Raw genomic sequence first — 26,520 nt, forward strand, 5'->3', positions numbered from 1 at the left:
TCACTCAGCATGTTGATCTGCCTTTACCTTGCAACACAGACACTCTCCAAGCCAGGTTCCAGTCATGGAGCATAAATACAAAGTCCCTGTGTCTCTATATCTATCAAAAGCTCAGTTGATGGAAATCATCTTTGGAGGATTGTCTGAGGAATATGGAGCTTATTATCTATTTTTCTAGAAGCACTTAAGATTTCCTCTTGGATTAAGTAAGTCTGTCAGAGAGCAGTGTGCCATGCTGTTTTGTCCTCTCCTTCCTGCCTTTGCTAATGAACTGTATTTTGGCCTTATGAAACAGTCTCCACTGATGGATGCTGTAAGTAAAGAACCATCTGAAACCCACTATTATAATTGTGTAAGGATGCTGATTAGGACATTTTTACCACATTGTACAGTGTCTCCTTCATAAACATACACAGGAGGAACTCTTCTCAGGTTTTATTACAGGAGTAATTATGCCTCTCTTCAGTTCTCTGAGTACCTGCTTTGTTTTTATTATATGGTTCCTATGATTCATGTCTTAACTGGTTGTATTCTCTTTGTGATGGCTTCAGTGGGCTCAGAGCCAAATTTGGGGCCCACCTCTAACAGGTATTTAGAAAGGACCTCACAATAAACATTTGCACTAACCTCACCCATACATAATTTCCTATTTATCTTGTTTATTTTTTCCCTAATCATTTATTCTTATGTCAAGTTATAGGTATATAGTTCTAGGCTACTTTAAATCCATTGTGAAATAAAGCAGGGTATATGTAAGTAAATTTAGAATTACAATTAGGATATTAAGAATCTAGTAAGCCACTATTTTTTCAGGGAGAGGGGAGGCTGGTATGAATGTATAACAAAACATTTAATTTTATTTAATGAATATTATTTTGTCCTAGGCGCTGGATTTACAGTCAACAGTAGATACATGACGATGACAGTCTAATATTATAATGTTTTTAATGAATTTTATATTTCTCCCTTTACTTTTTTTTTTTACCATAGCAATGTTTTTTATAAAGTATGAATTAATTTTAGAACTTTATGAGTTTACAATTGGGGAAAAACTTATTGAGCAGTGTGTCCTGGATTTTATTCAATAGTTTGGAGAAACTGATCTTCATAAAGGTAATTCCATTTTATGATGTTGCTCATGAAAACACAGTTTAATTTGTAGTTACAGTTTTTTAAATGTGATTAAGAGGAATCTTCCCAACTGTAATACTAGTAAGTGTAATAATAAAGGCAAAGCCAGTAGCTGGGGTTGTCCTTATCTCAGGCTGCTTGGCATCCTGGAAAAAGAGCACTGAAATTAGGCAGATCTGAGTCTGAATCCCACTGCATATGGGTTATATACCATTCAGTGAGTTGTTAATGTTTCTGACCATTAGTTTCTTATTTTGGAAAGTAAATATAACTATCTCACAAAGTTACGAGGATTGAATGAAATGTTTCCCAAATAATATGTGGTATGATCAGGTATTCAATAACTTGAATTTCTTCTCCTCTGAGTATTCAGTTGGTTTTGTCAGATGATCTTTAAAAAATTATTAGGAATTTCTGCTTTGGGTAATTACAATGTTCAATTTAGGATGAAATATGTGGTTTCCTCTTTCTCCAAATATTGCTTTGATTACTGATAGAACAGGTTAGGTCAGAGCAAGTTAAATGCTTAAAGAGGTGGGGGAGGGGATGGATCATATATTCTTTGCTTTAGCAACTTTTGCCATAAGGATTACTAACTAACAAACAGAGCAGTTTCTCTGAACAATTCCTGTTTGCTCTCTTCTGTAAGTAAAGTATATTTTAAAAGGTGGGAATATGTGTCCTTTGAAGTAGAAATTATTAGTCTCTTCTAAGGAAATCATGCAATTATGGAAGAAGCAATGTGAGTGAAGATGTCCATTGTAGTAGTGTTAGTATTATTTGTGTATGTGAATGAATGGATTATAAGGCCCATCAATAAGAGAATGAGTAGTTTGTGGTTCAGATATTTTTGAAATTGTTGTGAATGATTGTTTAGTAAAATAGAAAATTCTTATGGCTTAGGTAAGGTGGGTACAAATTTTTTATATACTTTGAGTATAGCTATGTAAGGATCATTCAAAGGAAATATACCTGTCAGTAGTGGTTTTATGAAAGTTAGAAAGCATGCCTCTTTTTGTTTGTTTTAGGGTAACAGAAAAGCACAGATGACTTATGCTTCTAACTTTACTAATAACCTTGTTAAAAGATATAAGCTCATTTTTTAAAAAAGTCAGGGGATAGAAAAATATACATTAAAAAGCAAAAGTGTTAAAAGTCCTGAGTATATTAGACATTTATTCTCTGCTTATGTGTATATATCTGAATGAGTGTACATTTTTTTCCCCCACAGATGGGGATAATTCTTTACTTCTGAAACTTGTTCTCTTTCCCATCAGCAGTATAACAAGTACATATTAGTATGTGGAGAGTCTTGTTAATGGCTACAGTATATGGTACATGAGAATGTACCATAGTTTAAACTCTGCTGTATTGGATATTAAGGTAGTTTCTAGTTTTGTTCTTGTGAACTGGCTGCAATGAACATTTATGTATTTTGAACCCAACTTATATATTTTTATATTTTTAAACCCAACTTACATATTTTTGAACCCAACTTTTTAAAAAGTGTAATAGTTGCACTGTATTATTGGGCATTATTTGCTTTCATGTATGTTTCATCATCCCAGTTAGATGGTTAAGTTCTTTGATATCAGGTACTATGTTTAATGTTTCTTTTGTATCCACAAAGAATCTCGTGCAGGAGATTTTTCAGTAAATGCTTAGGAAGTGATATTTTGGTATTTGTGAGATATTACATCATTGACTCCTTTAGTGTTTTAGAGTCATAGTATAACTTTAGGGCTTAAAAACTCCCCCTTGATAATGTATATTGAGTGAAAGTTATTTCTTATGAAATACTTTTCATTAATATTATCCTGAGTTCAATGTAAGATCACAGGAAAAACTTTTTCCTTATGAAATGCAATTAATTATAGTGGATGCATTTTAGAAAAGAAACAGAGTCCATACGATTAGAATCTATTTAAAATGGACTGAACTGGGCTTCCCTGGTGGCGCAGTGGTTGAGAGTCCGCCTGCCGATGCAGGGGACACGGGTTCGTGCCCCGGTCTGGGAAGATCCCACATGCTGTGGAGCGGCTGGGCCCGTGAGCCATGGCCGTTGAGCCTGCACGTCCGGAGCCTGTGCTCCACAACGGGAGAGGCCACAACAGTGAGAGGTCCACATACCGAAAAACAAAACAAAACAAAAAAAATAAATAAATAAAATGGACTGAACTGCTGGCTAGGTTGAACTTGCTTTTCTGTTATGGTTAAAGAGTTCATGCTTGAAACACACCACTTGGATTTGAATCCCAGCTCTGCCATTTTCTGTCTGTGTGGGCACATTAGTTAACCTCTCGGTGCCTCAGTTCTCTCATCTGTAATATGGGAATAATAATAATGTCTTCTTATAAAGTTGTGATAAAGATGTTCATTCATATAAAGATTAAAGCCAATGCCTAACAATAATAAACACTCAACACACATGTAAGTTTTTAACATTAATATCAGTTTTTCGTTGGATGCTATTGAATTTATAAGAATTGAGGGCCAAATGATAAAGTTGAAGTTTTTCTTTCATATTTCATTTTATACTTTTGTAAAGCAGTTACTGAGAATGGACCACGTGCCAGGCATTAAGCTAAGACCTATGGAATACAATACTGAATAAAACAGAAGACACTTCCTGCCCTCAAGGTGCTTATGATGAGTGGAAAACACAGACATTATTGTGTCTAATATTTGAGATTTACCATGGCCAGGCCCTTTGCTAAACCTACTGCAAAAATTATCACATTTAATCCTAACAAACATCGGACAGATTAGATATAAACGTTATCCTCGGGCTTCCCTGGTGGCGCAGTAGTTGAGAGTCCACCTGCCAGTGCGGGGGACACGGGTTCGTGCCCTGGTCTGGGAAGATCCCACATGCCGCGGAGCGGCTGGGCCCGTGAGCCATGGCCGCTGAACCTGCGCGTCTGGAGCCTGTGCTCCGCAACAGGAGAGGCCACAACAGTGAGAGGCCCGCGTACCGCAAAAAAGAAAAAAAAAAAAAGTTATCCTCATTTTATATATGAGGCCGAGAGAATTTAATTAACCCCCTCAAGGTTATATAGCTACTAACTGGCAGAACTGGAATTAAAATCCAGAGTCTAATACCAAAGCCCCAGTGCTTATTTAACCACTCTGCTGGGTGGTAAATAAACATACAGTAATAAATTGTGATTATTGGGGTCTGTAGGGTACTGATTAATCCTAGCTTGCCTTTTGCTTAATAGATACAGGAGTCAAATAGAGATAAAAATACGTACTTTATTACTGGAAAGCTAGCGCGGAGAATGACTTGGACAGGTGGCTCAAGTGGGCGTCTTCTTTCTTCTCCACTGAATTGAATTGCACACTCAGTTGCAGGCATGTCAGCTAGAAACCCGATGGCATTCCTTGCTCCAAGAGGCCCCAACAGGCTTCCCAGCAGAGGAGAGGGGAAAATACTCAGCCTGCGGGTAGGCAGGCAGACTCTGAGCTGAAGAGCTGAAGAGGATGGGTCACACAGGAGGCCAGGAAATTGGACGTGCCCTCCACCTGGATGCTGAAGTTGCCAGGAATGATGATAGAAGTTGGGAGGGGCGAGGGACTTTAAGATAGGACTTTAAGATGGAAAATTCCAGGTCAGTGGATAACAGCAACAGAGAGGGAGAGATGTTCGTGAGCAGGAGCTTGTGTAAATCAAAGGGAAAGTTATGTTCTGGAAGTGGAAACAGTTGGCAAGGAGGACATCTACGCCACCTGCTAGCCGTGAGGTACGTGGGATATGAGAGTGAGAATCCACTCTAATGGCACGGCTATAAGAGAAGTAGTGTCTTCAAAGTACAGCCTGGTTTCAGTTAAAGCAAGGAGATGGAGGAAAGTTCAGAAGTGAAGATTTACAGGAGTTTATTACACATTGGGAGTTGAAGAGCAAGGACATAGGGTAAGGATTTGGGAGCGAAGGGAGGGGAACTTCTGGAACCAGAATCATACGGGAAAGAGAGTTTGGTGAGAATAGATGATCCAAAAGCCTTGGATGTACCCATTAGAGACTGGAGATAAACAGGATGAGACATGATAGAATTAGCCCAAACAGTCTCCAAAAATAATTAGAATACACATCATTTCTTGCTGTAGATGTCCTGTATGATCTGGCCTCTGCCTGTATCTCTGACCTCATTCTTTTCCTCGCTCCCCTTGCTCCTCGTGCTCCACCTGCACAGGCCATGTTTCTTTTGTCACTCCAGCATACCATATTTTTTATACCTCTGTTTTATTTTTCCTTTGTTTGCACTTGCTTTTCTTTTTCTTTTTCTTTTCTTTTTTTTTTTTTTTTTGCAGTACGCGGGCCTCTCACTGTCGTGGCCTCTCCCGTTGCGGAGCACAGCCTCCGGACGCACAGGCTCAGCGGCCATGGCTCACAGGCCCAGCCGCTCCACGGCACGTGGGATCTTCCCGGACCGGGGCACGAACCTGTGTCCCCAGCACTTGCTTTTCTGAGAGGCAGCATAGGAAAATAGTTAATAGTGTGAGCTCTGGATCCAGACTTCCTGCACTGTCACTCTCTAGCTTTGTGACCATGGGCAATTTATTTATACTCTCTGTGCTTCAGTTTCCTTATCTGTCAACTGGGGAATGATAATAAAGACTCACTAAATGTTAATAATATTTTTTCTTCTGCTTGAGGCTCTTTTCCGCTATATCTTTATGGTTGCTACTTTCTGTTTTTGTTTGTTTGTTTTTGCTGTACTTTTTTTTTTTTTGCTGTACGCGGGCCTCTCACTGTTGTGGCCTTTCCCGTTGCGGAGCACAGGCTCCGAACGCGCAGGCTCAGTGGCCATGGCTCACGGGCCCAGCCACTCCGCGGCATGTGGGATCTTCCCGGACTGGGCACGAACCCGTGTCCCCTGCACTGGCAGGCGGACTCTCAACCACTGCGCCACCAGGGAAGCCCCGCTACCTTCTTATCATTCACTTCCCTCAGCTCAAATGTACTTCCTCAGACATCCTAGCTAATGTAGCATAACTCCACCAGCTTTCTGTCGCTCTTTATCCCGTTATTCTATTTTATTTATTCATAGCATTCATCACTGTTTGAAATTTATTTTATTATTCTGCTCTTCCCTTCTCCCCCCATCCCCTGAGGTCAGGGATATGTTGACTTATTCTGACTGTATCTCAGCTTCTAGAAAGTGACAAATACCTTGTAGGTGCTCAAGAAATTTTTTTGCCAACTCATTGTCCTGAAAACATGGTGGTTTCCAAGGCCTCTGATCAGGCAGCATTTGGTGGCAAGGTGACACTGAGGCCTAGGCCAAAAAGACAGAATCCAGCTCTTTGTGTACCAGTCTGTTGGCTCATCTAGATCAGGTGGCTGCTGATTTTGTGTTATGGGGACATAGCTACATTCATTTAAAAATTTACTATCTGCTGCTTTCCAGTTCCAAGCACAGAGTTGAGTAGTTGAGACAGAGACCCTAAGCCTCACAAAGTCTAAAATACTTACTATCCAGCCCTTCACGGAAAAAGTTTGCTGATCCTTGATTTAGATGCATAGAAAAAAAGACAAGAAGGAAACACCAAAAATAATTAAAAGATTACTTTGGATAGTGGGATTATATGTCATTTTAATTTTTATCTTTATATTTTTAAAATTTGTTAGAGACCCATTTAATTTGGAAATGAAATAGCCTTATAAATACTGATTTTAATATATTTAGAGAACATTTGATGATGAGCTTTTTATGTTCTTTTTTTCCCTTAGTGCTGCTTTTGACACAAAAACTGGGTTACGTGTTGCAGTGAAGAAGCTATCCAGACCATTTCAGTCCATTATTCATGCCAAAAGGACCTACAGAGAACTGCGGTTACTTAAACATATGAAACATGAAAATGTAAGTTAATAATTCAAGGCAGGATAAATTCTGCTCTTTAATAGACTTGAAAAAATTGTGTTTTAATTACTGCGAATGGAAATGCATTAGAGTACATCAAACTTTGGACCGTCCTTCTTGTACTGGGGTATTAGTGACCACTGCATTATGCCAGGTAGATACTCAAAGCCTTGGGATGAAATTGGTGCATCTTCCTGGAGTTCCAGTTTTACCTTAAGATTTTTAGAGGGAAAGCATATAAAATTTTTTTAATAAAAATGAATATTGTGAGATAAAACACAACTCACAAGGATTTTTAACAGAAAATATTACAAAGAAGTTTCATATTCTCTACTTGGTTTACTTAAGACTATATTATCAGAATATGGGAATCCATGGTATTTTGTGTTGTTATGGGTTTCTTCAGTGGAGAAGTTTGAGGAAGAGTGCCTTAGGTTCACTGAATGTCCTATCAAAGATGGGTATTATTTTCTGGATAATTTAATATTATAATTTTTTCCTTTTAATTTTTAGAAGACAGCTTTTCTAGATTCAGGGATTTTAATAAATGTGACAAAGACTTTGTTTAAGTTAAATATAATGTTTTCTTGTCTATAAGTTTGGACATTTGAGAACAATGCTGTCCTGCAAAGGAGTGCTTAAAAATCCTAATAGCATAAATAAATGGATGCAGTTGGAATATTAACTGAAAGTGAAAAAACAATTGACTGAGGACACTTATTTTCCTGAATTTCAAAATCAAGTTAGAAAGGGTTTATGTGATTGCTGTATGAAAGGAACTGTAAAATTTGTAGCATTATAGAAACAATGGCCATAGAGATTTTAGAACTATTTGACCCTATTGGTAGTTACTGTGTAGAAAAAAAATTCAATATTTCAATTTATTACTTGGCTATTCAGATATTTTTCTGTTTCAGTAATTGAACTTTTTTTTCTTCATAGTAAGAAAAGAATGTATTAAAATACATTTGTTTCACGAAGTACAAATTTTTTCTAAACTGAGAACATTGTGACTTAAATTTGGAATTTATTTATTTATTTATTTATTTATTTTTTGTGGTACGCGGGCCTCTCACTGTCGTGGCCTCTCCCGCTGCGGAGCACAGGCTCCGGACGCGCAGGCTCAGCGGCCATGGCTCACGGGCCCAGCCGCTCCGCGGCATATGGGATCCTCCCAGACCGGGGCACGAACCCGTATCCCCTGCATCGGCAGGCAGACTCTCAACCACTGCGCCACCAAGGAGGCCCAATATATGTCATGTTTTGTTACTGGAAGTAGCTGCTTCAAATAGTTTGTTTCTGTGATTTGTATTTTACAATTCATTATAAAACTCTGAAGTTTCTGGTCACGATTTATTTTGGTAATCCACAGCAGGTCAGTCTACATAATCTTCCCCAAAATACTATGAAAATAAGCAATGATATACACGTGTCTCTCATCTGAGGAAAATGAGGCTCAGAGAAGATACTTTTATTTATGTAACAAATATTAATTGAACTGCTGTGTGCCCAGCAACATCCCATGTTTTGGGGTTATTGGAATGTAAAAGAAAGAAGCTCATGGGTCTAAGAAGTCACAGATTGATTGGGGGTTCAGATTTATAGCTGTTTGATTCTAAGATACCTATTGTGTTTTCAGATTGAAATGGGAGTTTTTATTTAAAATGCTTGGACTCGTTTCACTTTAGTGTGTTTGAGATAACCCTTGCATGAATAATCCTGTGTAAATTGGATCTCTAGTAGTTTAATTTTATTTTGATCTGAGGATATTTTCACAGCCACAATTCAAATAATAATGTAAAACAATGTAAATTGTTTTAAAGTTTTCTTGTTGAGAAGATGGGGCATCTCAACAAGAATCAGTGATTAGAAAATATTGGAGCAGGTGAATAAAATTGGCTTCTAGATCTCAGCTATCAGAAGTACAAGAGGGTGTAGGGGGTAGTAATCAAAAGACCAGAGGTTGGGATTTCCCTGGTGTCGCAGTGGTTAAGAATCTGCCTGCCAATGCAGGGGACACCGGTTCAAGCCCTGGTCCAGGAAAATCCCGCATGCCATGGAGCAGCTAAGCCCGTGTGCCACAACTACTGAGCCTGCACCCAAGAGCCCATGAGCCACAACTACTGAGCCCATGTGCCACAACTACTGAAGCCCATGTGCCTAGAGCCCATGCTCCACAACAAGAGAAGCCACTGCAATGAGAAGCCCACGCACCGCAACAAAGAGTAGCCCCCGCTCACTGCAACTAAAGAAAGTCCGCGCAGCAATGAGGACCCAATGCAGCCAAAAATTAATTAATTAATTAATTTTTAAAAAGACCAGAGGTCTTAAGCCAGGACTGTATCAAACTCAAGGAGAACAATTATGATTTAGATGGGAAAGGAAAAAGAAAATGATTTGACTTAATTTAAAGCACTATTCAGAGCTATTATAAGGTCATAGATACACTATTGGTGGGATGTAAGTTAGCCTCATCTTTATGGAGGACAATTTGACAGTATTAAGATCCTTAAGCATATTGATGTCCTTTGATCTTGTAATTCTGTTTCTTGAAATTTATTCTCTGGAAGAAAATACAAGATGTATATATGCATGCATGCACGCATATGCACATATACTTGCAGTGTTCCTTAAATGTCCAAAGATAGGAAATTGGTTTTATTATGGTATATACAAGTGATAGAACATATTATTGAAAAACATTTGAGGACATGAGAATAGTCATTATTTGTTAAGTGACAAGGCAGGATATAAAACTGTATGCATAGTATAACCCTGATTTAATTTATGTACATCAGAAAAATCAAAGAAAGTATCTTAAAATGTTAATGATAGTTATAACCAGTAGTACAATTAGAGGTAATTTTCGTTTTCTTGTGTACAGTTGTCTGGATAAGGAGATGATAGATAAGTGTACCTTTCCTTTGGAATAAGATGCAAAGACTTGAAAAGCTATTCTTCTTGAATTCCAAGGCCTTTTTTTAGTTTGTTTCCCTTTTGGGTTAAGGCTGTATAATTGAAATTGCTTTTTTTTTTTTTTTTTGCGGTACGCGGGCCTTTCACTGTCGTGGCCTGTCCCGTTGCGGAGCACAGGCTCCGGACGCACAGGCTCAGCTGCCATGGCTCACGGGCCCAGCCGCTCCATGGCACGTGGGATCTTCCCGGACCAGGGCACGAACCTGTGTCCCCTGCATTGGCAGGCGGACTCCCAACCACTGCGCCACCAGGGAAGCCCCGGGAAGCCCCTGAAATTACTTTTAAAAGTTGATATTTGTGTAGGGGTTTTGGGTTTTTTGTGGGGTTTTTTTGTTTTATAAATTTATTTATTTATTTATGGCTGAGTTGGGTGTTTGTTGGTGCATGCGGGCTTTCTCTAGTTGCGGCGAGTGGGGGCTACTCTTTGTTGTGGAGCACGGGCTCTAGGCGTGTGGGCTTCAGTAGTTGTGGCACACGGGCTCAGTAGTTGTGGCTCGCGGGCTCTAGAGCACAGGCTCAGTAGTTGTGGTGCACAGGCTTAGTTGCTCTGCGGCATGTGGGATCTTCGCGGACCAGGGCTCGAACTCATGTCCCCTGTGTTGGCAGGTGGATTCTTAACCACTGTGCCACCAAGGAAGCCCAAAAGTTGATATTTGGATGAGTGGTGTAACATTCTAATTAAAAGTGCTCTTTTTCATGATTATATATATATATATATATATATATATATTTTTTTTTTTTTTTTTTTTTTGCGGTACGTGGGCCTCTCATTGTTGTGGCCTCTCCCGTTGCGGAGCACAGGCTCCGGACGCACAGGCTCAGCGGCCATGACTCACGGGCCCAGCTGCTCCGCGGCATGTGGGATCTTCCCGGACTTGGGCACAAACCCATGTCCCCTGCATCAGCAGGCGGACTCTCAACCTCTGCGCCACCAGGGAAGCCCCCATGATAATATTTTGAGTGTTGGTATATTTTACTGAGTCCACAGTCATGGGTCAGTTTTCATGAAGCCCATTTAGCTTTTGTTTGTTTCATTTCCAGATACCCTTAAATCTTGCTGAGCATATTACACATGAATTATATGTCTTGTTTGCCTTCTTAGTGCCTAGCTTTGTGGAAATGAGTGGTCTGGGTTTTAGGAGGAACCGGGGAAGGGAGGGGATGTTAAATTAATCAGTGTAAATTCATGACCAGAAAAACTGCTCAAAGACCATGGATTACTGAGTATTAAGTAGCTCTTTGCTTTATCCTTGTATAAAGATAGCTTTTTTTTTCATTTTTATAGTCTGATCTAAATACCTGATAGTGATTAATAATCTTAATATTAAGAATATTATAAGAATAATACCAAGAATATTCTGAGAAGATATATTGGGGCTTTAAAAATGTCAGTTTTGAAGACTATATAGTAATTTTTATTGAATAATAATATATTTTAAAAAGAAAAATGATACTATAACAACAGCTGTAGAAGTATGACTTTTTTCTGTTTGTTGTTCATTAGACTATCAGTGCATGTGTAAGTCAAGAGTCCTAAATCTTTTTGCTTCCTGATAAGCTAATGGCTATATGTGACCAAATTCTGAAGACATGAAGATTTTAGTAGTAAAATGGGTTATTATGAAAAGTGACATTTAATAAGTAAAAAACAAAAGCATAATTTGAGTAAAAAATAAGTTGGAGTTATTAAGTATATGATAATGTAATGTTATTGAACTGAGAGCAGGATTTGGAATTAGTTCCTATTAAAATAACTAAGACCTGTTGGATAAGTTCAAGTGTTTATTTACTGTTTGGTTTTTATGTTTTCTTATAGGTGATTGGTCTGTTGGATGTTTTCACACCTGCAAGGTCTCTGGAGGAATTCAATGATGTGTGAGTAAATCTTTTGTGTTTGCCTTCCTCTGCTAGAGGTTAAAGATTAGCAGCCCATTTCTGCTCCTGAACCACTTAGCACTATCAGACTTAGATTCTTTATTCCTGTCATCCAACTCTTCTGTGGAATGGGGAATGGATACAGAAGATGTATATTTTGGGGGGTGTAAATTCGTATTTTCATCATCTCAGGCACATTGTGCCCTATTTGGTGGGTCCTGGCAACAGTTCCATAGAGAAGAGTATAGGGAGTTTTGACCATGATTTTTATTCTCAAATTGTCTGTCCCAGCTTTCAAAGGGACATGTTTGTATCAAGAAATGTAGCGGTGGGCTTCCCTGGTGGCGCAGTGGTTAAGAATCTGCCTGCCAATGCAGGGGATATGGGTTCGAGCCCTGGTCTGGGAAGATCCCACATGCCACAGCACAACTAAGCCCGTGTGCCACAACTACTGAGCCTGCGCTCTAGAGCCCGTGAGCCACAACTACTGAGCCCGCGTGCCACAACTACTGAAGCCTGCCTGCCTAGAGCCCATGCTGCGCAACAAGAGAAGCTGCTGCAATGAGAAGCCCATGCACCGCAATAAAGAGTAGCCCCCGCTCACCACAACTAGAGAAAGCCCATGCAGCAACGAAGACCCAACGCAGCCAAAAATAAATAAATAAATAAATTTATTAAAAAAAAAAAAAAGAAATGTAGTGGAGTCCTGGTTCCATATAGATTCTTCCATTTCTTTTATCCTGCTTGTGTGTGGGAAATTCATGCTGATCTTTAAAGTATTGGATTTCTGTACTGGGACAAATGGTGAGCCTCATGTGTTTAGAAAGCTGATTCTTCCAGTTTTGTGACCATCTCTATTGTTTTAGCCTGGGGAACCCCCCCCTAGAAAGAGGGCCTGAGATTCTCAGGAACCAGTAGTTGAGGGCTAGGGAAAACGAAACAGAGAGGAAGAGAAAGTTGCTACGAGGATATGTTATTAAGTCTGTCACCATTGTGTGCAACTGGGCTGAAAACTGCCAGGGTCTTCAGTTTTCTAGAAGTTGTATAGAATGCACCTCATATGGGGAGCATTTACCCACTGGCTTCTGACTCCATTGGCAAGTGTTGCCCCATGTGGCAGTAATGCCCTCACATGCCCAGGTTGCACCTGTATGAGTACAAGATAGATTCCAGCAAGTGTTGTGGATGTTGTGCAGGTGTTGTGCGCGTGTGAGTGCTCTACTGTAGCTTTCCCAATATCTGAATTAACATACCACCTGTCCCCAGTTCACAGGTGTACTATACCATAAGAGGGAAGGAACACCTTAAATTTAGGGTTATACATTTTGTCCTGGTAAAATTTTGACATTCCTAGGTGGAAAGGATGACTATTGTGAAAGTCCAAATAAAATTGCAGATCTTGGCTGCTCTTCCTTAACCTCTACTCTCCACTGTCCCCAGTGCTGAACTTAACCCCACCCTTATCCTGGGCTCAGTTTCTCCTACCCTTATCCTAGGCCAAGTGCAAGCACCATTTGCTCATTTCCCAAAGAACAAGTGGGAGGGAGTGGAGGAGATGTTTGAGCTTGTGTGTTCTGTCTAATGAAAGGGGGGAAAAAATGAAAAAGAAATGTAGAATATTAAATGGAAAGAGAAGGAGGAAGGTAGCAAAAAAATCTCCCACCACTTGAACTTAGTTGGAACATGATATGACTGTGAGTCGAAGATGAAAGAAGGAGAATCTAGTCTAAGTGCAAGAACTCCCACCCACGTTAACCTTGATCCTGCTAATGAAAGTTTAAGAAAAAACTTTGAACTTCCTTCAAGCAAAGGGGAATAAAAAGGCAGTAACTAAGAACAGCTGTGCTTCCTGAGCCCTGCGTGTCTCTAGAATGTGGAGGCTTCTAAAGCCTCCTTACTGGATGCCCCAGGCAGAAGCATGTGTGTTGCAAGTTGTTGAGCCCTGCTGTAGGCTATGCTTGGAAAAGAGAATATTGCCATGATGTTTTTTCTTTAACATTAATTCATTAATTTTTACTTTTTTTGTTTGTTTTTTTTTTTGCGGTACGCGGGCCTCTCACTGCCGTGGCCTCTCCCATTGCGGAGCACAGGCTCCGGACGCGCAGGCCCACAGCGGCCATGGCTCACGGGCCCAGCCGCTCCGCTGCATACGGGATCCTCCTGGACCGGGGCATGAACCCGTGTCCCCCTCATCAGCAGGCGGACTCCCAACCACTGCGCCACCAGGGAAGCCCAATTTTTACTTTTTTGAGGATTTTTTTTTTTAAGAGCAGCTTTAGGTTTACAACAAAATTGAGGGGTAGGTACAGAGGTTTCCTGCTTACCCTCCTGCCCCTGTACATGCATAGCTTCCCTCATTATCAACATCACTCACCAGAATGGTATATTTTTCACCAAGAATGGACCTATATTGACACATCATAATTACCCAAAGTCCATAGTTTACCATAGGATTCACTCTTAGTATTGAAAAGTTTATGGATTTAGACAAATATATAATGACATATCATTATAATATCATACAGTGTATTTTCACTGCCCTAAGAATGATGGGTTTTGATATTCTGTCTAAATGTGGGAAAAAATGCTGAAGTAATATGTTTGTGAATTACTTTAGAAAACATTTGAATCAAGATTGAGCTATAGCCCAAAATTTTAGGTGTGACGAGGATTGATTTTTTTTTTTTTTTTAAGAAAGGAATTGATAATTTGCTGACCTAGGCTAATGCTGTATTTTGCCTTAATCAGGCATATGGAACTGGATTATGAGCCTGTTTTTCCTATGTCAAAGACCTTATTTAAGGCTAGTGTCTTTGGGAGGTTAAGTTTTATCCATTGTGGTGCCTATTGGCTCCTTTATCCATTTGAAGGCTCAATGACTACAAGCATACCCACTGAACTGAAATTGCATTTATTTCTTCATTCATTCATTCAACAAATACCATGGCTACTGAGCAGGAATCTATTCTTTCTTTGTAACTGTAGCTGGGTTCTGTTTGCTTATTTATTTCCAGCTTTACTGAGATATAACTGGCGTACAACATTGTGTAATTTGGGTTATGGTTGTTTATAAATAAGAACTTAGTTCACCATTTGGGAGCAAATCTCAGTACTACTTGTTGAATACTTGCTGAGCAGAGTGTTAGAACAAGGCTCAGGATAATCAGAAACACTAGTCTTTCCTTTGATGAAATAAAAATCTTGTTAGGGGAAATAAATTCAAAACACTTTTTTTTTTTTTTTTTTTTTTTTGCGGTATGCGGGCCTCTCACTGTTGTGGCCTCTCCCGTTGCAGAGCACAGGCTCCGGACGTGCAGGCCCAGCGGCCATGGCTCACGGGCCCAGCCGCTCCACGGCATGTGGGATCTTCCCAGACCAGGGCACGAACCCGTGTCCCCTGCATCGGCAGGCGGACTCTCAACCACTGCGCCACCAGGGAAGCCCTCAAAACACTTTTGTAGGGGCTTCCCTGGTGGCACAGTGGTTAAGAATCTGCCTGTCAATGCAGGGGACACAGGTTTGAGCCCTGGTCCAGGAATATCCCACATGTCACAGAGCAACGAAGCCCATGTGCCACAACTACTGAGCCTGTGCTCTAGAGCCCACGAGCCACAACTACTGAAGCCTGTGTGCCTAGAGCCTGTGCTCTGCAACAAGAGATGCCACTGCAATGAGAAGCCCATGTACCACAATGAAGAGTAGCCCCAGCTCGCCGCAGCTAGAGAAAGCCCGCGTGCAGCAGCGAAGACCCAACGCAGCCAAAAAATAATAAATAAATAAAATAAGTAAATTAAAAAAAACAAAAACAACATTTTTGTAACCAAGTTATCAGTTGACTGTAAGACCTTGGACCAAGAAGTCACTTTTCCTCTCTGGGTCCCAGTTAACTTCCGTGTAAAATGATGAAAATTGGGGTGGTTCACTTCTGAAGTGTTTTCAGTCCCAGAGAATCTCTGAAAATAGAATGATGAACCTAAGGATACCTTTTGGAAAAATGTTTCATTGTTTACTTTTTTTGTTTTTTTGTTGTTTTTATATTTTTTGCGGTACGCGGGCCTCTCACTGTTGTGGCCTCTCCCATTGCGGAGCACAGGCTCTGGACACACAGGCTCAGCGACCATGGCTCACGGGCCTAGCCACTCTGCGGCATGTGGGATCTTCCCAGACCAGGGCACGAACCCGTGTCCCCTGCATCGGCAGGCGGACTCTCAACCACTGCACCAGGGAAGCCCTCATTGTTTACTTTTTTATGATGTATGTATCACTGAGAAAAAATTAGTGCTTGTCCAGGACTATGGTTATTTCAGTGTTTTCCAAAGTCATTTCAGAATTTGCATAAGAGATCAAACATCTTCACCTACAATTACAGGGTGTGCAAATTTCAATGCCTTTAGGGCCAGACAAATAACATAAACTAGGCTCAGTGCTATACAACAGAATACCTGTACTTCCTAAAAGCATTCAAATTTACATTAAAACAAAATAAACAGACAAAGACCCACTGTTCTGGCCAAATCAAACAAGCTGAAGACTAGAGTGGTTCTACAGGCTGCCAGGTTTAGAGCAAACGGTAATTTTGTTTTTTGTTTCTGTTTAAAATATTTATTCTTTTTTGGGGGGGGGGTTGTTTGCTTGTTTCTTTTAATTTATTTTTTTTAAATTTTTGTTTGCGTTGGGTCTTTGTTGCTGTGCGTGGGCTTTCTCTAGTCGTGGCGAGCGGGGGCTACTCTTCATTGCAGTGCGCAGGCTTCTCATTGTGGTGGCTTCTCTTGTTGCGGAGCACGGGCTCTAGGTGCGTGAGCTTCAGTAGTTGTGGCACATGGGCTCAGTAGTGGTGGCCCTCAGGCTCTAGAGTGCAGGCTCAGCAGTTGTGGCGCACAGGCTTAGTTGCTCCGCGGCATGTGGGATCTTCCCAGACCAGGGCTCGAACCCGTGTTCTTAACCACTGCACCACCAGGGAAGCCCCAAACAGTAATTTGAACATAAATTTTCTGTACTAATTAACAAAATCTCTAATTACTTGTCATAGTTATAGTTGGCTTTTAATCATGTGTTATGTGTATTTGTGCCTTTATGTTTCAGTTAGCACTTTCCATTTATCATACAATTCAAGTTTTTACTGAATTTTAAATTTCTTAGTTAATAGGCATCCTACATAATTCATTAGTAAGACTATACTTTTGAGAAAGGAATAATAGATAGGTAGTGAGTTTTGATCATTAGAAACAATGTGCAGTTACTGAATCTAACAGAGCTGGTGTTTGGAAAATGTGGAGTTAAAAGATGAGAATACAGTACCAAGTTTTCTTGACTGAGATATGATGTGGTTGTACAGCTGGAAAAATTTTATAAGATATATCTAGATCTTTTTAATGATTGCATATCATTTGGACATTTCTGTTTGCTTCTTTTTTTTATTTTTTTAAATTTTTGTCTGTGTTGGGTCTTCATTGCTGCGCGAGGGCTTTCTCTAGTTGTGGCGAGTGGGGGCTACTCTTCATTGCAGTGCGCGCACTTCTCATTGTGGTGGCTTCTCTTGTTTCAGAGCTTGAGCTCTAGGCGTGTGGGCTTCAGTAGTTGTGGCATGAAGGCTCAGTAGTTGTGGCTCGTGGGCTCTAGAACGCAGGCTCAGTAGTTGTGGTGCATGGCCCCAGTTGCTCTGCATGTGGCATGTGGGATCCTGCTGGACCAGGGATCAAACCCATGTCCCCTGCACCATCAGGCAGATTCTTAACCACTGTGCCACCAGGGAAGTCCCGGGAAAGTGGATCCTTAACGATACAGTCAGGTCCTCACACACACACCAAGATGTAGAGCTTAGTGAAGCAGGTACCCACTAGGCAGCTCCATTGCTGACTGCTTTGATGTAATCCATACTCCTGCTAGTGTTGGAGGGTGTCCTGCAGAGGTGTGGGGTGGCCGCGGCTCACCGGGGGGACAAGGTCACCAGCAGCAAAAGTCATGGGAAGCACTCCTTGGCGTGAGCCCTCCCAGAGTCCGCCACCAGCCCCACCAAAGAGCCAGGTAGGCTGTCTGCTTGCTTCTTGATGGTAATATTTGGCAGGAGGTGGCATATATGTGCCATATGCATGCTGCAAATATTTAGTTACCAATAGGAATCCAAAATCTTGAAATAGCCAGTATTAGAACCTAGCCCTAGAGTAAGCTGCAACTTCATGCTACTACAACATTGCCTTTTCTTAACTATAGTGTTTCTCTGATCAAGCTTAGTAGGCAATGAAGAGTTTTTAGACTCAGTGCAAACAACTTCCTCAAATTTCAGGAAAACTGAATTGCCATTTTCCCCCTTATTTTATAACTTCCCATTCCAGGTTTCTTATACTTAAGTTCCTTATCTCTGCTTGGTTCTTGAAGAGGGATATGGAAGTGGGGTTTTAGATTCTACCGTGATTTAGAAGAAGACCTACAACAGGGTCAGTCAGCAGCCATTGTTTTAGTGAAAGCCAATGGGCAGATAATCACCTAGCTTATTTAGCCTTCCACTAACTAAAAATAACTGTTCAACCACTAACTGTAGCCTTTTTTTTTTCAGTGTAAAAGCTGCTGAATGTACCAAATAGGTAAAGGAAGTTTCTAGATTTATATTTTAACCTGATTTAATTCATAAATATTTAAATACCCATCCTATGTTAAGCATAGTACTAGTCTCTGGAGAATATAATAAATTAGATAAACATGGTCCCTGATGATAGCTTGAGACTCTTTAATTGGAGAGAAGAACAATTTAAATGACCAAACAAAATACAATGTGATAGGTTCTGGAAGATCCTACATGATTTTTATTACTGTTCACTCTCTGACCTCATCTAATACTTTTCCCACTCACTCTCTCCACTCCAGCCACTCTGGCCTCTTTATTCTTCCTTGAATACAGACATCCACATTCCCAGTAGAACCTTTGTACTGGTTTCTAATGTTGGCCTGGAACACTCTCCCCACATATCCACATGACTGGTTCCTTCATTTCCTTCAAGACCCTACCGAAAGGTCATTTCATCAGAAGCTTTTTTTTCCCTCTCCACCATAGCTGAAATACTACCCCCACTGTCAGGGTCTACTCCTTACTCTACTTTCTTCTTAGCAAATTTTATCATCATGTATTTATTGTTGTCTGTCTTCTCCCTGTAGCTTGTAAGCTCTATTAGAGCAGGGAGTTTATTTTCTTCCTTGTTGAGTCTTCTTTATTTGGCTGTGTTGGGTCTTCGTTGCTGCATGTGGGCTTTCTCTAGTTGCAGAGAGCGGGAGCTGCTCTTCATTGCAGTGTGTGGGCTTCTCATTGTGGTGGCTTCTCTTGTTGCAGAGCATGGGCTCTAGGCTCGCGGGCTTCAATAGTTGTGGCACAGGGCTCAGTAGTTGCGGCACATGGGCTTAGTTGCTCCACGGCATGTGGGATCTTCCCGGACCAGGGATCGAACCCATGTCCCCTGCTTTGGCAGGCAGAATCTTAACCACTGCGCCACCAGGGAAGTCCCCTTGTTGAGTCTTTAGTAGTTAGAAATTCTCAGAAGTTGAGAGTGATGAACTGAATTGTATAATAGCACATATAAAATTGTACACATCGGGCTTCCCTGGTGGCGCAGTGGTTGAGAGTCCGCCTGCCGATGCAGGGGACACGGGTTCGTGCCCCGGTCTGGGAAGATCCTACATGCCGCGGAGCGGCTAGGCCCGTGAGCCATGGCCGCTGAGCCTGCGCGTCCGGAGCCTGTGCTCCGCAATGGGAGAGGCCACAATAGTGAGAGGCCTGCGTACCGCAAAAAAAAAAAAACAAAAACAAAAAACTGTACACATCTTAGGTCTTTTTGGCTGTAAGTCTATTTCTAGTCACATTTTTCTCGATCCAGAGTTCTATTATTTGAAAGTTTGCTAACCCTTCTCATTGGGTAAATGCTGTGATAGGTTGTATGTAAGATGTCAAAACTAAAGGCCTTCAGTTGCATGTGGTCTCACTAATGAGATAACTCATAAATGCTTACCTAAATAAATGCTTACCTAAAACAACTTAAAGGACCAAGTCAAATTTGCAGCATCAAAGCAACATACAGGGTATTAAGTGATCTCAGAATATGAGAGAAGCTTAGTGGAGGAAAGCCTCTAAAGAAGGTAATAACTCTATCTGAAGAAACAGATAAATAAGGATTGGGTGTAGAGGTCGAAATATATTCCAGATAGTCAAAGAAATGAAGGAAATGTATAAAGTATACACAAAAGGAGATTTGTGTGGAATGGAGACCGTTAAAGGAGTAGATAACCGTTGATTTTTCTTTTGTACTTGGATAAAAATTGTGTTTTGGTAAATTCTGATTTTTTTTTTTTTTTTGGTGGCAGAGGAGAGTCGTTTTCCTAATTTAGCTAAGAGGCACTATCTGCTTGTAAATAGTGCTTTCCTCTATCACTGAAAGAAATTCCCAAGCCAGCTGTTTGGACTTACAGAAATATTCTTCTTCCTTGAAAATAGGTTGAGTGCTCAAGATAGGTAATACAGAAAGAGAAGCAGTCTGGGAGAAAGATGAATGAGTTAACTGTATTAACAGTTATATTTGCAATTTATTTCCGTATCAGAGAGGTCTGCTAAAATGAGGATAGAGAGCTGGTAAAGCATGTAGGTGTCGTCACTGACTCACATTTGAAATCTAAACAAATTACACATCCTTTAAGAAAATACCATTCAGTTTTTGTCTGACGTATCAGTAAGATGCCCCCTTTTTCTCAGATTAGCTGTTGTAAAAAGGTAAAGAAGCTTCAAGGTACAGTTTTGAGTTTGATTCTCTCAAGAAATTTTCCTGTAATTAACTGCTTCCTAAGTCTGGATTGGTGTCCTCCCCTGTGTGTTCTCCAGCACCTTGATGTACACTTTTATAACTCTAATTATGCTCTATTATGAGTATATGCCTTCCTCTCATCTAAATTCTGTATCTTTCTTTCCCACTGTTGTACTCCCAGTGCTCAACAGTAAATATTTGTTGATGGAGTGACTGAATGAAAGAATAACCTTGTGCTTTCTTGTTTATGACTGGTTGGCAATCTAGTTGTCTGATAGCATGCCCAGTGCATTCTCTTTTGACTAACTTTTTTGTTTTTATCTTGGAATATAGACCATATGGTGGAATATTGAATCTGGCTTATTTGATGCAGGTAATGTAGAGGGCACCTTTCAGTAATCTTTACTTCAAATGAGGAGAATAGTTTGTTGTGAAATAAGCTGGCTAAGCTGCCTACCTGGCTGCTGAATGGTGCTTTTACCCCTTACATTGGAACAGTCTGGTCCGCTTACCAGATAAGATCTTTGGCATGAGTATTCCAATAAGATATGCCCTTGCCTGGTCTTACTAGTAATACTATATGAGTTGTCCTGGGTCATTCAATTAAATTCAGTGGTAATTGAGTGCCTGATATCTGCTACACAATGTTTTTAGGTACTTTAGATACTACAGAGGACAAAAAAGAAGCCTGTCTTCCTTGAGCATTGTACAGATAGATAGCAATAAACAATGAGCATATAAAAGAGGAAATTAGCATGTTAGCAAGCAGTAATGCTATGGACAAGAAGAAAAGATAGAGCAGGGAAGTGTGAGGGTTGGGGGAGAGATGCAATTTTAAATGGGGTGGTAAGGATAGGCCTCATTGAAAAGGTGAATTTTGAGCAGAAATTTGAAGAAGTAGAAGAATTAGACTTGTGGATATCTGGAGGAAGAGCATTCCAGGCAGAAGGAACAGCCAGTGCAAAAGTCCTGAGGCAGAAGACTGCATGCTGTATTGGAATTGCATCAAGGGGACCTGTGTGGCTGCAGTAAGGAGGCCAGTGTGGAGCTAAGTGAGAGCAGGGGAGAGAAGTAGATGAAGAAATGAGAGAGATAATTGGGGACAGGATACTGGATTATGTACAGCTTTATCTGCTGCTGAAGGGATTTTTGTCTTTAAGTGAAATGGGAAGCCTTTTGAGAGGAGTGACATGGTCTATTTTTCATTCTTACAGAATCACTGCTGTGTGTTTTTTTTTTGTTTTTTGCGGTACGCAGGCCTCTTACTGTTGTGGCCTCTCCCGTTGCGGAGCACAGGCTCCAGACACGCAGGCTCAGCGGCCATGGCTCACGGGCCCAGCTGCTCCGTGGCATGTGGGGTCTTCCCGGACCGGGGCACGAACCCGTGTCCCCTGCATCGGCAGGCAGACTCTCAACCACTGCGCCACCAGGGAAGCCCCACTCTGCTGTTTTCAGAATAGGCTGTAGTGAGTCCCAAGGATCACTGGGTGTATTTCAGAAGCGTGTGGTTACGAATTGTCAATCCCTATGATTATTTTAAATACTTTGTTTTAATATGGAAATGTTTTTTGCCCTCTTTGACAATTATTTTTATCAAATAGGGCTGACGGTAGTAGAGATGCCAAACTATAGATATAGAAGAGATTTTTTTCTACATAGGTTCTTTCTGATTGTATTATGCTTCAAAAAAGGAAAAGGCAGTAGAGTAGGAGTCTTGACAATTGGGTGTTATCCAAGAAGCGCTTAATAAATGAAGCTCTGAATGGGGTGCTGTCTTGAGTACTGAAAACCACTTATTGTAGACTTCTGCCTTTTTGCTGGTACAGTACATTTTACTTTGAGAAATGATGGTTTATGCTCTTTATAGTTTTAAGTTTAAAGGAAACCATCCTCACAAGAAAAGTGGAAGACAAGATTTGTATCATCAGGCTGTGAAATCATATTTTCAGCCCTCTACCTAATAAAGTCCTACTTATTTAATTCCTTTTTAAAGATGGGGGAACTAGGTAGCTTTCCAACTGTTGGTCAGATTTAATTATTTGAGGTGTTCTGAACACTGACAGTAATAGGCATGTCTTTACTAAAATGTAATTAATTAAGCAATTAAATATAATTGCTTTGTAGAGACTAATACTGTAGGAATTATGTGGCATCTGTTTTTTTTAAATTTATTTAATTTATTTATTTTTGGCTGCATTGGGTCCTCGTTGCTGTGCAGATTTCTCTAGTTGCAGTGAGCGGGGGCCACTCTTCGTTGCAGTGTGCAGGCTTCTCATTTCAGTGGCTTCTCTTGTTGCAGAGCACAGGCTTTAGGCGCATGGGCTTCGGTGGTTGTGGCTCACGGGCTCTAGAGCTCAGCCTCAGTAGTTGTGGCATGCGGGCTTAGTTGCTCCACGGCATGTGGGATCTTCCCGGATGAGGGCTCAAACCCGTGTACCCTGCATTGGCAGGCAGATTCTTAACAACTGCACCACAGGGAAGCCCCTATGTGGCATCTATTAATGCTCCTTTTGGGACTGGCTTATTTAAAATGTGCCCATCGAGGGCTTCCCTGGTGGCGCAGTGGTTGAGAGTCCGCCTGCCGATGCAGGGGACACGGGTTCGGGCCCCGGTCCAGGAGGATCCCACATGCCGCGGAGCGCTGGGCCCGTGAGCCACGGCCGCTGAGCCTGCGTATCCGGAGCCTGTGCTCCACAACGGGAGAGGCCACAACAGTGAGAGGCCCGCGTACCACAAAAAATAAATAAATTAATTAATTAAATTAAATATGCCCATCGACATTTTCCTCCCACTTCCTTGTTCACTACTTTTAGAAATTGGTATGTCTCCATAAGCATTCAGGAACTTTGCACAACACTTGCTTTTGTCCACTGTTGCAAAATTTATTTCGAAAACCTTTCTATATGTGATGAGTTGGAATTTGACAATTGGTTTTCATGGATTGGTCTTTTGGGCTTCATGGAAACAACATATAGTGATTAGGTTAGTTCCTGCCAGACACATCTGCCATGAATAATGTGGTTCAGCCGATTTGATTGGAGCCTAGCAGCAATGTTTGATAGTTATCACTATATAGACTGATTAACCTTATGTACTTATATAATGTCTTGACAGTCTCTCCCTGTGTCTGGAAATTTTAGGGATAAAATGGATGTGGTCTCTGATGGGGAGGGGACTTAAAGGGAATTACACAGTGGTAGAATATTCTTTTTTCTTTTTTAAAAAAATAAATTTATTTTATTTATTTTTGGCTGCATTGGGTCTTCGTTACTGTGTGTGGACTTTCTCTAGTTGTGGCGAGTGGGGGCTCCTCTTCATTGCAGTGCGTGGGCTTCTCATTGCAGTGGCTTCTCTTGTTGTGGAGCACGGGCTCTAGGCGCGCGGGCTTCAGTAGTTGTGGCACGTGGGTTCAGTAGTTGTGGCTCACGGGCTCTAGAGCGCAGGCTCAGTAGTTGTGGCACACGGGCGTAGTTGCTCTGTGGCATGCAGGATCTTCCTGGACCAGGGCTCAAACCCATGTCCCCTGCATTGGCAGGCGGATTCTTAACCACTGTGCCACCAGGGAAGCCCAGTGGTAGAATATTCTAACTAAAAACATGCTCGCTCTCTCAGGCTGTGCAGTTAGTGGTCTTCTGGCTGTATAGGGTTTTTTAAGTTATTGGTAACCATTTAAACACAATACTTAGACTTGAAATTACTATGTTTGCTTTGGTAATACTGCTTAACACCTTTGTGAACTAGCACAGACATTAGAGAGTTAAGATTTTTAGGTTTTATTTCAAGACAAATTAGGGTAGATTTCTAGGTAGAATCATGCAGAACAGTGTTTCCTTATTTTACCTTTTCTCCTTAAAAATATTTTTGAAAGTTGAAAGAATAATCCTCTTACTATTCAATGTCATAAAATGTAATTATTTGCAAAACAGTCTTATAAAACAAAAATTGGATTCCCTCTTCCTCAACCTGAGCCTTGCAAATTGTCATAATTGGTATTATGGATATGGCAACCATTATCCCAGATTTTCTGGGGGAAGTTCTGATTTCACAATATTAACCAGTTATTCACAACATTCTCATATTTCTCGGATTTTGTATCAATTTGGGGTTAAAAAATACAGTGACTGTGATTAGGATGGAATATTGCAACATTTATAAAACTTAAAAGAAATCATTCTCTTGACTTAAATTCTTTGTCAACTGGAAGAATTTGGAGGCAGTATGGGCTGTGATTTAAGATCATAGTCTCTGAGATCAAACAGTTTCGGATTCAGCCCCTGACATTACCACTCTTTTAACCTTGAGCAGGTTATATATACTCGTTCTGTCTTGTGTTTCCTCCTCAGCGAAATGGGAATACTAATGGAACTTACCTTACAGCGTTGTTGGGAAGAGTGTATGAGACACGGGCATAATAAATAGTGCTTGACATAGAATAAGCATGAATGCCTTTGATTATGTCATGTTGAGCTTGGAGCATCTCTTAAATCAGAGCAACCTTTATGAAAACATTTCCAAAAATCTAATATAGTCTTTAAGTGACACTTAGAGTATACTCTTTCCTCAAGGCAATGTAAACATGCAAGTTTTAAAAATATGAAGGGCTAAAAAATCTAACTTAAGGTTACATCTATGCTAAGTCCTATTGCTCTTCATCAAATTGGGAACTGACCGTAGCAGCCCAACAGGGAAATTAGGAAACAGAAAAAAAATTTTTTAATTCTTCTTTGAGGAAAGAAAGTAATAAATGTGGTGGTGTGTGTGTGTGTGTAAAGAGAGGTTATACACATATATAGTCATGTAAGACGTTAATAGTATATTTAAATTTACTGACCTGGTTTCTTTTCTTCCAAATTTATCAAAAATAAAAATTGAAATGAAATGAAATCAGCATTTTTTATAGCTCAACTGATATACATTATTATTCAGCCTCAGGAATGGGTAATGATTCTCATAGTAGATAAAACCTAACTGAATTTTTAAAAACTCTGCTTCTTTGATACTGATTGTGGTTGTTATGTTCCCATAGCATTGTGATACAGTAATGAGTAGTAAGGCATTGCATCTAGAATATCTGTGGTGAACCTGTTGGACTTGAATGTAATCATTCCCTAATCTTATGATGTAAGGACAGGATACATATCCAGCACCACACCTGTGGGGAGAAGTTCTAGAATGTCTTATCTTGCTTGCAGATAAATTGTGTTCCTCCTTCCTTTAAAGTAAATGCAGGAATATTGTCAGTGAACAATATCCTTTTACCAGTCATTCCTGAAAAAGGATAGGTATAATTTGAAAATTTAAAGATACTCCTATTTTATTTATTTATTTTTTAATTGAGGTATAGTTGATTTACAATGTTGTGTTAGTTTCTGGTGTACAGCAGAATACTGTACAGCAATATTCTGTTTATTTATATACATATATTTCTGAATCACTAATCCAAAACTCCTAATTTATCCCTCCCCCCCATGGTAATCATAAATTTGTTTTCTATGTCTGTGAGTCTGCTTCTGTTTTGTAAATAAGTTCATTTGAAGATACTCCTATTTTAGACCCTACAACTTGGAGGATATATAATGAGGTGAAAAATGTAATGGCGGATTTAAAAATATGGCCATGCATTTAGTTATACTGTGTATTTCTCATGCAATAATATCATTTTTAAGAAAAATGATACTAACACATATATCATTCTAATCTCCATTTTTGTTTCTTTTTTCTTTTCTTTAGAGAACCTAGGAAAAGATGTCAAGTAGGAACTAGTATAAAAATTTTCAGAAAAATAGACGACAGGTAGTAAAGTTAGAATAGTGATGTTGGAAACAAGCCGCACATGAGTAGCTACTAAGCTTTTAGCTGTCACTGCGGTACTTACTGAGTGGACTTCTAACAGT

At 40.3% G+C, this 26,520-nt stretch overlaps 1 protein-coding gene across 2 annotated transcripts in view; it reads left to right on the plus strand.

Annotated features, from left to right (window-relative positions):
- MAPK14 (mitogen-activated protein kinase 14) overlaps window positions 1-26,520 on the plus strand; it is a gene marked incomplete at both ends in the record, with an annotated part of 68,932 nt that overhangs the window by 14,452 nt on the left and 27,960 nt on the right. For both annotated transcript variants that reach the window (XM_079712497.1, XM_079712498.1), the window contains 2 exons: window positions 6,866-6,995; window positions 11,788-11,846. In XM_079712497.1, coding sequence (XP_079568623.1) covers window positions 6,866-6,995; window positions 11,788-11,846 — 189 coding nt within the window. The remainder of the gene's footprint in view (window positions 1-6,865; window positions 6,996-11,787; window positions 11,847-26,520) is intronic.

This window comes from Hyperoodon ampullatus (genome assembly GCF_949752795.1).
Source record: "Hyperoodon ampullatus genome assembly, chromosome: 10".
NCBI lineage: Eukaryota > Metazoa > Chordata > Mammalia > Artiodactyla > Ziphiidae > Hyperoodon > Hyperoodon ampullatus.